Source organism: Halichoerus grypus, chromosome 12, assembly GCF_964656455.1.
Source record: "Halichoerus grypus chromosome 12, mHalGry1.hap1.1, whole genome shotgun sequence".
NCBI lineage: Eukaryota > Metazoa > Chordata > Mammalia > Carnivora > Phocidae > Halichoerus > Halichoerus grypus.
Window position 1 is genome coordinate 34,744,686 of NC_135723.1, and position 12,265 is coordinate 34,756,950.

Here is a 12,265-nt window from a genome sequence, read left to right on the forward strand (position 1 = left end):
AAAATAAATAAAAATAGACTGTAAAACAGATTTCCTTCAAGAAAAAACTGATTCCAGTCCTGGGATAGGGAAAGTACAAGACAAGCCCAGCATATCTTGTTCTTCCAGAAAGTAAGGAAACATTCAAAGAATGATGGGGAGTTATCAAATTACATAGGAGCCAGCTTGAGGTTCCCACTGACCAAATCTGACAATCTGAGCATCAAAATAAACAGTAATGGGTTATAAGCTATTGAATAAAGCAAAACTCTGTGTGTCTATACTGATAGAAATGGAAAGAAAGAAAAGCTGTTTGTTAGAGTAAAATACCAAGAAATAAATATAGAAAAAAAAGATGGAGTTAGGAAAACATCAATAGAACTAAAGCTGGTGGGTGAAAGTTTGATGAAAAATGGGATAAATATCCTGTAAATACTTAGTCTCAAAATTCTGCTCCACAAATGACTTGTTAATTTCAAAGGGAAGAATAGTAACTTTATAGTGGGTAAACTTGCCAGACACAGCTTTAACCAAGTGATCAAATTTATCACCGATAATAAGACCAACACCATTCACCTCCTGATATGATGCAGTAAGACCACACCATTGCTTTTGTGGTGTTTCCATTAAAAAAATCCAAAAACATAGCTTGAGGGGCGCCTGGGTGGCTTAGTCAGTTAAGTGTCTGACTGGCTCAGGTCATGATCTCAGGGTCCTGGGATCGAGCCCTATGTCGGGCTCCCTGCTCAGCAGAGAATCTGTTTGTCTCTCTTCCTCTCCCTCTGCCCCCCCCCCGACTCCCCCCGTGCACATGTGTGCGCACGCATTCTCTCTCAAATAAGTAAAATCTTAAAAAAAAAAAATACATAGCTTGAGATTAATTTTGAGGAAAGATGTGCAGCTTGTCAGTTCCATTTTTGCTTTTTGCTTTCTTCTCTTTATCCTGCTGTCACTCTTCTTCAATTTTATAAAAAAGCATAAAAACTTACCGTCTAAGTTGTCTCCAAAATACTGTATACAGTAACTCTTTTAGGAGGGATTTTGAAGAGCTTGTGTTAGGTCTTCTGAAAAACTAAAAAGGAAAGATCCCTTGCAGAAGAGCTGTAAATCAAAGTCACAGAACCACAGGACTCAGGTCTTAATTAGCTGTCCCATTTCCATCGATTAGGAAAATATCTTCAGTCCTAAGATATACTGACCTGTTAGCCTACGAGTCTCCCCTTGCTCCCCCTCCCCCACAGTGGAGGAACCTTTCTAGGCGAAGGTCATTCCCCCTATACCTGCTGGATGTCTCCCCGCCCTCTAGAAGGGCTGTGGAATTTGGGTAGAAAAAGCACAACTGTAGCCTGCCTAGTATTCATATCCAAATCTGCTCTTAATGGGGAATTTGGGTTGGTTTGTTGTATTTTGTTTGGAAATATGCCAACCTTCAGACTGTTCTATAAAACAAATTCTTTTTTTTTAAAGATTTTTATTTATTTGACAGAGACACAGCGAGAGAGGGAACACAAGCAGGGGGAGCGGGAGAGGGAGAAGCAGGCTTCCCGCCGAGCAGGGTGCCTGATGTGGGGCTCGATGTGGGGCTCGATCCCAGGACCCTGGGATCATGACCTGAGCCGAAGGCAGACGCTTAACGACTGAGCCACCCAGGCGCCCCTATAAAACAAATTCTTAAGCAAATACTGAGGAAGAACATGAGATGGTGGATGAGAAAAAGAGAAAATTTTCCTTATTTTGTATGAAAAACCAATGTGACTGGGTACTGTTAGCAGGAATCTGATAATTGGAATTTTGAGTGGTCCTTGTTCATTAAAATCCTCTGTAGAAAGAATGTATCTTCATGTCTCCAGAGTTTTACTTTATGGAAAAAGGTAACAGCCGCTGCTCATTAAGAGAAAAGGTATTATTGATACTTTAACTGTGTTATAACTAGTGGCCTCACTCCAAGATTCACTCTCAACAGTTTGAAAGGATACTTAGGGTAAATAAATCAAGATAATTCACTTAAATTTAAAAATAATTTTTGCCTCTACCCCCATGTTCCTTTTCTTGCCTTCACTCTCAGAACCTACTCCTGTGATCTGGAAGGTCCAGGTGGGAATTGTAGCAACAGAAGTTTGCTGTAAGATAGGACCCCCAGGTCCTATCAGCCCCCTCTAGGATAAGCAGGTGTCTAGGAATCCTGCCTTCCCCCTTGCTGGCCATGTGGACATGGGCTTTGGCTTAACTGGTCCCTCATGTCCTAGAGCTGCTAACCTGCTCCTGACTACTTCTGTTTTAAGAACTCAAAGGTCCAAGGGGATGCTGGAGCCAGGTGATACCGGCCAATTCTGCACATCTCTTCCCAGCTCTCTATCCCATGACATCATGTTGGTGGCTTGACACTGGCCATATTGGAAGTATGTATGTCACAGAAATTAGCAAATGCCACAAATTAGGGCTTTTCTTTTTTTTCCTTTCTTTCAATTCATTGAACTTCAGCCTAGTTGATTAAGAAATTTGTGATGATAGTGAGTGCTGAGAGCTGTAAAACTTCACCTGCGATAAAAGGACTCTCTGAAATAGACTTTTTTTTTTTTAAGATTTTATTTATTTATTTGAGACAGAGAGAAAGAGAGAGAGCACATGAGAGGGGGGAGGGTCAGAGGGAGAAGCAGACTCCCTGCTGAGCAGGGAGCCCAATGTGGGACTCCAGGATCATGACCTGAGCTGAAGGCAGTCGCTTAACCAACTGAGCCACCCAGGTGCCCTGAAATAGACTCTTAACAGGTCTATCTCCAGTATTGCACTGTCTTCCTTTGCACCACCACTTCATCCTGTACACAGGTAACAATGAACCTAATAAAATGCAAATATGACCTAGCCTCTCCCCTACTTAAAATAATTCAGCAGCTACCCTTCAGAGCAGAATCTAAGCTCTTGCCTTAAGTCCTAATGGAAGGTCTCATACAGTAATACAGGGTACACCAAAGAATATAGAGCCAGCCAAAGTGAACTCCCTGGCATAGCACAATGACACAAGAGTTATCTGGAAGGGGATTTTATCCCCATGCCCATAGCTGATCAGACTTCCAGCGATTGTTTACACTAACAATATCTCCCAAGTCTAATGTGTAACAAAGAATGCAAATTCAATAATAAATAATAGGAAATACCCCTTTTCAGTGACTAGATTGGTCACATGCTTTATTCAAGGAACTTATATTTTGTATGTGACAGAGTAGCATGATGATAGCTATCCTTTAAGATGGCCCCTAATGATCCTTATCTTCCAGCATTCATACCTTTTTGTGGTCCCATGCCACTGAGCAGGGCTGACCTATGTTTCCAGTAACATTTTGCAGAAATGATAGTGTGTGATTTCTGAGGTTAAAGTCATAAAAGACATTGTAGCTTCTGGCTGTCCCTCTTGGATCACTTTCTCTGGGGGAAGCCGGCTGCCATGTTATGAAGATGTGGAAAACCCTATAGTTAATATAGGAGGATATCAATAGCCAGTACCAAACTGGCAGCTCTTGTAAGAGAGCCATGTTGAAAGCAGATTTCCTTAACCCCAGCCACGCCTTCAGATGACTGCATTCCTGGCCAACATCTTGATTGCAACCTGATTGAGAGACCCCAAGCCAGAATCACCCAGCTAAGCTGCCCCCAACTTCCTGACCCACACTAACTGAAATAATGCTTATTGTTGTTTTAAGATGTTACGTTTGGGGCCTGTTATACAGCAATAGATGACTAATACAAAAAACGTAGAGCAAATGCAGAGGACCAGTCTTTAAGAGTATTTGTTTTTATGCTGTGAAAAATATTGTGAACTTTCCTTGCTCACTATTAGAAAAAAATCTCTGTCATGACCCCAGATGCCCTTGAAAAGTGCTGAATGTTGCCCAAGTGTGGTAAAACAGTCTAATCTGAAGTGTGTATATAGGGAGTGGGAGGTGAGAAAGATCTGAGCTTAGTTTAGCAGAGCTCCTTCTAATTTTGGTTAGGTTGTGAGTGGCTACATTTGTTACCAGAGAAATAAACTGAAGAATAAACATACACAGAGTTTGGAATAGAAGTTAAATACATTTATAGTCAAATTAATCTGATGCACATAGTGGTTATGTTGTTTTATGGTTACCAGGAATAAATAAGCCATACTTACGAAAAATACATAACTTGTTTTTATCTAACCATCCAATTACATCCAGCTCTACTGGAAGAATACAAAACAGATAGTTGCCTATGTAGAAGAGGAAATAGCTGATTCTAAGACTCATCAGGCAGTTGAGATGACAAGTAATACCTCCCTCTAGTAAAAACAAATAGCAAGACAAAGAGCCTGTGGCAGGAGTCCTGAGAGAAGGGTTGCTAGAGGGAAACTGAATTGTAAAGACATTTCATTACAGTGAATATAATCTGATTGCTCTCAACACTTGCCCTGAAAAGGGCAATCAGCCTAAGGACACTGAGCTCCTTGGTTGGGTAATAAAAGGGATTCCAAGGAGACACTGTGACCTGAGCGGAGGGATGGCTCAGCAACGCAAAACGTCAAAAGCTAAATTTTCCTACTCTTTTTAGGTTGCTTCTCTCCCCACCGAGCTTGTCAAGCACTGAAGTGGAGAAAGTCATAAATGCTAAAGTGGATTGGAGGAAACTGGTAAATTTTCCCCAGGTAGAACCACAATGCCCGTGGACTTAAGAGCGCTTTGACAGAGAACAGAGTAGGAATTAAGGGAGTCCTAACACCTTGTGGTAGAATTACCTGTAGTTTAGCTCAGGTCAAGTGAAACTCTGTGTCCTTAGAAATGAAGCTGCAAAAGAATGATGAACAAAAATTCAGTTTGTTCAGAGAACAAAAGTGTATGAGTGTTAAGGAAGTAAAGGAATCAAACTTTTAAGATTCTCCAAAGAGAAAAATGGCAAATAAAAAAAAAATCATCTCAGTCTTACATTTTACTTAAAAAAACCAGCTATTGTCAGTCGCATATCAAGCAACTGGCAGCCTGTCTTTTTGTATTTATATATTTGCTTTTGTTTTTACAGATGCCTCTGAAATTTTTGTTAGAAGCAAAGTCACTAAGGTTGCCAAGAGAAATTTGCAATGCTTCCATGGTGGCATAGACATGAATCATGCCAACAGGAACAAATAAGAACACCCCTTTCCCCAATTCCCACTACATCTGTGCTTTTGGAAGGCATTGTGACATAAGGGCAGGACAGGCTTCATGGGCATGAGACCTGTGCCGCACACAAGGCCCTGTGCTCAGAAGGGCCCTGTCCCTGGTTTAATATTCTGTGGTCACTGTCTTGAAATTCTTAATTTTTGAACAAGGGGCACTACATTTTTACTTTGTGCTGGGCCCCCAAAATTATCTAGCCAGTCCTCCATGAGGTCACTGTGGGAAAGGCAATGCACCAGTTTGGGGGCATGCAGATTTGGGATTAGACATCATTGTGAAAGAATGCAGATCAAGCACCTGGTACAGTATGCCTGGTTTTACTATGAGTATTATTCATGAAAGCCAAGTCTAGATCTCAGATCCCAACTGATGTTAGTGTTGGCCATAAAAATAAGTATCTTTATAAAAACATAATTCTATTTTTGCTTTACATTTTAGAGGTGGTTATGGATTTACATTACCACTGCTGTCACTTTTGCTAGGATCCTCATGCCTTCTTATGACTTTACTTGGAGCCTTTAGTAGAGACTAAAAAAATTAATAATTTTCTTAAGTATTAGCTACTTCATGTAGGGTAGTTATGTTTTTCATGATTCTACTGAGAAACAAGGAATTCAGTGATTCCTGATTCTCTAAGAAAACATGAAGATGACTATATACACTAAGAAAACATGAAGGTGACTATATATACCATACTATTATGGTGTCATTTCTGATAGTCTGGGACAAAGGATTTTTCTACTCTCTCCACTATCAAAGCAGCAGGCCCCCTCTCTGGTTGAAGGGAATATAAATTTGAAAATGTATAAAGTGATCAAACAGGGCGCCTGGGTGGCTCAGTTGGTTAAGTGACTGCCTTCGGGTTGGGTCATGATCCTGGAGTCCCGGGATCGAGTCCCACATTGGGCTCCCTGCTCAGCGGGGTGTCTGCTTCTCCCTCTGACCCTCTTCCCTCTCATGCTCTCTGTCTCTCATTCTCTCTCTCGCAAATAAATAAAATCTTAAAAAAAAAAAAATTAAAGTGATCAAACAAATTGTTCATCTTTTAAGCCAGCCCCCAAATAACTGCAATCAGGGAAACATACTTACTCTTTACTTTGGAGAAAAGAGTGATATTGGAGCACCAATCGAACCTTAAGTACTACATTGAGCAGCTCAAGTTGTCCTTACTGTGGGGAGAGGACAGGGAGCCAAGATAGGTCCTGACATTACACAGGATTGAGATAATGTACCTCAAACCAACACATATGAGGTTGTATCTAAATATAGTAAATTCTCATTATTCATGGTAGTTATATTCTATCAGATCACAGTGAACACTGAATTAGTACTGACCCATTGCTCCTGGGATAAATAGAGAGTTAGTTTCCTGGAAACTTCTGGCCATAACATTTTCATCAGTCAATGACTACATAACCTTGTTTTATGTGTATGTCTTTTCAACACCTTATTTATCATTGATTCATTAACATTGAATTCAAAGCCAATAGCACTATAACTCATGCCTGAGCAAAGCTTATCTAACACATGTGTTTTCTCCCTAAAGCATATAAGAACTTTCTTGTACTTTGGAATATTAGACAGCACTTAAGCACTATGTTTGAGGGTGCTTTTAAGCAGTAAAATCACCAATAAAAAACCCCCAAATGTGAAAAACCTGGCACTAAATAGATTGCAAAAAGGGCACTTGTTTATGAGAGCTGTAACAAGAAGACAGTGTTATGCTTTTTGACCTCAGCTAGGAACGAGCAAGATGGGTCATTTGAATTTTTTGCTGCTCTACTTGTGTCCAGGAATGACCATGAAAGCTCATGAGTATTGATTTGGGGGTTACAAATAAATTTTACTGAGTAGGCAAATTTATAAATATGGAATCCATGTGTATATGGAAATTGAGAGGGAGTGATTTCACTACCTTAGTGGACTTGAGAAAAAAAATCCAGTAGGTTTGTTAAGAGATGCACGCAGATAGGAGATCTAGCCGTCTCTCTCATCTCCTTTTCCAGAAAGATGCAGCAGAGAGCACCCTGGACATGGAGTCAGGAGAACTGAGATCTCTACAATTCTTCATCTTTGTCTTACCAGCTGGGCAACCTTGGGTAGGCATCTGAAACTCCATGTTCTTATTTCTCAGTTTCCACATCTGTATGTTGAGACCAAAAACATCTGTCTTCCTTCGAAGGGTGGTTGAGAGGGTCCAATGGATTTTTAAGTTCTGTACCATCTGTACCGTAAACCATAAGGTGTCATATTATGTATCAGAATCTTCCTTTGTAGATGGTTTATCTTCCCAGAAAAAACAAAAGCCAAGTCTATGCTAATGTTTGGATTTGGATAATAAGTATGTTTCCATTCAAAATGCATTATGAGGGCACCTGGGTGACTTAGTCGGTTAAGCGTCTGCCTTCGACTCAGGTCATGATCTCAGGGTCCTGGGATTGAGTCCCGCATCGGCCTCTGTGCTCAGCGGGGAGCCTGCTTCTCCCTCTCCCTCTGCTCCTCCCCCTGCTCATGCTCTCTCTCTCTCTGTCTCAAATAAATAAAAAAAATCTTAAAAAAAAGAACATTATGAATCCAAGGGGATATAATATAAGTATATTCTGGTTAAATTGTCCTTTCTAAGTAAGATAAAGTAATTGAGCCAATAGTTTTAAGACCTACCCCTACTTCTAGGATTTTAGGGACAAATATGGGAGTGAAAATACTTGTGATGTAACAGTGTTGGGATGGGGGCAGTGAAAAGTTGACCCTACTCTAATGTGCAAGAGTTGGGGTGGATGAAGGAGACACTACAAAGGACCAAATCCTTGGTGATGGTTGCAAAACTTTTTTTTTTTTTTTTTTAAGATTTTATTTATTTATTTGAGAGAGAGAGACAGCGAGAGAGAGAACACAAGCAGGGGGAGTGGGAGAGGGAGAAGCAGGCCTCCCGCAGAGCGGGGAGCCCGATGCGGGGCTCGATCCCAGGACACCGGGACCATTACCCGAGCCTAAGGCAGACGCTTAACGACTGAGCCACCCAGGCGCCCCGATGGTTGCACAACATTAAGAATATATTCAGTACCACTGAACCACTTAAAAATGGCTAACGTGGTAAATTTTTTATTATGTGTATTTTACTATAATAAAAAATTAGAAAAAATAAAAAGTGAAAAACCAGTGGTGGGCTGGACTTGGCTGGCTGGAATTTGCTAGCCCCTGCCCTAGTAGATCATCATGGGGGGCATTCCACTTAGGAGACTCTTGGTCTGTAAGAGAGAAAGGGTCTGTTTTTGCACAGTTCTCCAATAATGTGAAGTAAAAGAAATTCTTTTTTTTTTTTAAAAAGGATCCAGCCCAGAGCTACTGCACTGTTCTTCCATCACATTAGGAAAAAGATGCAGCCCTAACCCTTGAGTTCTAGGGCAGAACATATGGAATATGCCGTGGTCCATGAAGAGTCATTCCTATTTCATCATCTGTAAGCTCTGTCCATCTGAAGGAGATGTATGCCAGAGCTGTGAGTGGGTCCCCCCAGACAGGGGACTGGGCACTGATGTCATTTCTAGCTTTTACAGTTTGTCCACAAACTTAATAGGTAGATTTATTTTCTTCTTTTTAAAGTGGCTAAGGTTAAAGATATTTAATTTAGTTGAATTATAGATAGGCTAGAGAAAGTTGATAATAAGCTGTTAGTATTTTTTAAATGAACACCAAAAAAAGTAATTCTTCAGGAGAAAAATCAAATAAGGTATGTAAACCTGTTTTGAAAATTCTAAAATGTACCATGACCAGAAAGCATTAGGAATTGACTGGTATCTCTAGATAAATATGCTTACAAATATCACTTTGTTACCATAATTCCTTTCAAATGAAAGATGTTTAAAAAGTAGTTGCATCTTCAGGTTTGGTATGCCTGGCAATGCCAAACACATTAGTTTGCCAAGACGAGATTTTCTCAGCCCTTTTCATTATTATGCTTTTATTTTATACTTGATATAAACCCAAATAAATGAACAGCTATTTCTGAAACTTATCACCTAACACTGTTGATTCACTTTCCTGTTCAATTGGCATCTCCTGCTTCTTTCTTTGATGAAGAAATTCTCAAACATTTATGTAACCCTGTGTCTACATGCAATTTTTATATTTGGAGCGCCTTAATCAGAAACTAAATATGGATTTCATTTCAATATTTGCCTTAGTAATTAGTTTATGAGAACATAAACAAATAAGTGACATCTATTGCCTAATATATTTGTGCTTATTTATTTTAGATCAACATAAAATATGTCACTTGAAGAAGAGCATTAGGAAATACTTGTGACAACATGGATTTTGATAAGCTGAATATTGTATAAGGTCTTAGGTTTCCCCGTGTATTCATACTTCTCAGTAGTAAGATTGCACCGAATTGTATCATCATTAGCTTAAAGGACAATACAGGAGACATACAAAGCCCAGATTAAGAGGCACCTCTTCCTAGTGTGCTGTCATCCCACCCGTCTCTTTCTAGGCGAACCCAGTGAATTTTTAAAACTATTCAACAGTAAGTCCTTGAAGGGTCACTCCATCCAGAGATATTTTACAGTTAATATGCCACTCCTAAAGATTGGAAACTGTTTTTTTTTTTGTTGTTGTTTTTTTAGATTTTATTTATTTATTTGAGAGGAGAGAACACACATGAGCAGGGAGAGTGGGAGAGGGTGAAGCAGGCTCTTGACTGAGCAGGGAGCCCGATGCGGGGCTCCATCCCAGGACCCTGGGATCATGACCTGAGCCGAAGGCAGACGCTTAACCCACTGCCACTGAGCCACCCAGGCTCCCCAAGATTGGAAACTCTTAAGTTCTTCAGAATTAATCAGCAACAGTGGAATTTTAGGTGTTATTCATGCTAGAAGTAAGATTCTTTGAAGCCTGAGTTTCTCCTGGAAACTCGCAAGTCAGACCATGTGAAACTACCCAATTTTAGTGCATTTTAGGCTAAAGCCTAGTCAAAGCATATGAAAATTTGTTGAGACTTCTTTATGGAAAAAATATTTTTTAAAAGATAATTTGAAGATCATTTTATGAAATGCTGTATTTTGCAGAATACTTTGTGATATGCAAAATAGTTCTTGTTTTAGAGCTGCACTGGGAAGCATGTATAAGTACCAATTATTTTAAAGCGAAAGGCCATATATGGAAAGTTTTTTCCAACCTTCAAATTCTCTTGAGCTACCTGGCTATAGTTTAATTTTTGTGCAACAATTGTGACATCTGGTGGTTAAACTAAGTAATTCCACTGAAGGGTTTCACATGCTGTTTTCCTTAGTTAAATTCTTTTAATATGGGATCTTGCTATTCATACAATACTGTACAAATATCTTTGCATACTTAATCATAAGGCACAAAGACCATAAGGGACAAAGACCAAGTAGTGGAATTCCTGAGTGAAAGGATGTATGTATTTAGAATGTTAATATTGTTAATTCACCATTCAAAGAAGTTTGTACCAATTTACACTTCCACTATGACTGGGAGTAGTTATTCATATCATCCCAACAATGTGTATTACCAAATGCATTCATTTTTGTTTTATTTTTAACTTCTATATAAATGGGGCAGTTCATCCTCTTATGGCTTTTTTTTCCTTTTTCTTTCTTCTGTTTTTTTTTTTTTTTTTGGCCACTTGCATTTCATTTATCAGTGAGGTACCAGCCCACATCTTTATCCCATTTTTAGAAATGTACTGGTTCTTGAGCATGTTTTCTGTGTGCATGTGTGTAAAAGGTTTTTGCGTATTGAGGAAGTTAGTCATTTATCTGTCATTTGCACTGAAAACATTTTTCCCTTTTGTCATTTATTGTTTATACTTTGTGATTGTTTTCTACTTTGTAACATTTTAAATTTTTATGTAGTCAGATATAACAATTTTTCCTTTTATAATTTTAATTTTATGTCATATTTTAAATGGGATATTGGCAAGATACGCAGAATTTTGCTTTTGTTTCTGTACAATTCTCTACTACTTGAAGATATTAATATGAATGTGAATTATATTATAAAAATTATTTTAAGGGAATATTGCATACCATGGAAAGATAATTAGGATCTATAGTTAGCTGAAAAAACAAATTGTAAAATATAATCCCACTTTAGAAAATAAAAGAATGTTTATGCAAACAAAAAAGACTGTATGGAAATGCACCTAAATGTTAATGATCTCAGAGTTGAAGGATTTGAGTAACTTTTATTGTTTTATTTTTTATTAATTTCTATTTTTTAATCACTCTACAATGCACTATATTACTTTATGATTATAAAAAGTAAAACAAATTATCAGAATTAATTCCTGTATATAGATTTCTATACAGTACTTTAAGTATGATTTCATATAGCTTATGTTTTATTCACGCAAAGGCCTAGCACTGCCCTTCTCTCTATTCCCCACTCCACGGACCTATTTCATTCTTAAGAAGTTTGATTCGTCAGACATTTCTTATAAAATAAGATGATATACTCCATTAATACCTTTAAAAAGAGAAATTTCTGGTTCCTGGAGCCAGAAGATAATTGGATACAAAAATATCTGACATGAAGGTTATTTCTTCCACCAAATTTCAGTCATGCAAGACCCTTAATCCTTAGATTTCTCTTCCATACTTGACTGATTTCATCTATATCTTATGTGGGATAAGTAGCAAATATTTCTGTTCTTTGAATTACTTAAAAATTATTTATATAATTATACTCACCCTGTTCCAGAAATAATTTAAAGTAGTAACAACTCACAAAGTTTAAAGCTAAATAAAATGTAGCCAGATGACGTAAAATATAAAATAAACAAGCAAAGAAATCAGAACAAAGAAAATAAGAGATAAAGAGTGATAAGATGAAATCTAGCCCTTAGGGATCAGCGCTCTTCTTGAGGGTGAAATTAACCTTTCTAAGCAGCTCCCTCACCACTACCACCCACCCCCTGTGAAAGAGACTGGAGTTTGAAAAGGTCACGGTGTCCTGAGATTGAGGCCAGAGGGAAATTATTCAGGTGCAGGAGGTTTACCTGTGACAATAGCATAAACTGGGGCTTCCTGTGGGTCAAGAACAAAGCTAAACTCTTTAAGTCCTGGTTCTGTTCAATCTTCACAATAACCCCATTG

At 38.6% G+C, this 12,265-nt stretch overlaps 1 protein-coding gene across 1 annotated transcript in view; it reads left to right on the forward strand.

Moving 5' to 3' along the window:
* The window catches only part of PTTG1IP2 (PTTG1IP family member 2), a 120,126-nt gene that overhangs the window by 4,151 nt on the left and 103,710 nt on the right, over positions 1-12,265 (forward strand). Inside the window, exon 2 of the mRNA XM_078059239.1 lies at positions 7,151-7,243. Within this exon, the coding sequence (XP_077915365.1) occupies positions 7,178-7,243 (66 nt within the window). The 5' untranslated portion in view covers positions 7,151-7,177. The remainder of the gene's footprint in view (positions 1-7,150; positions 7,244-12,265) is intronic.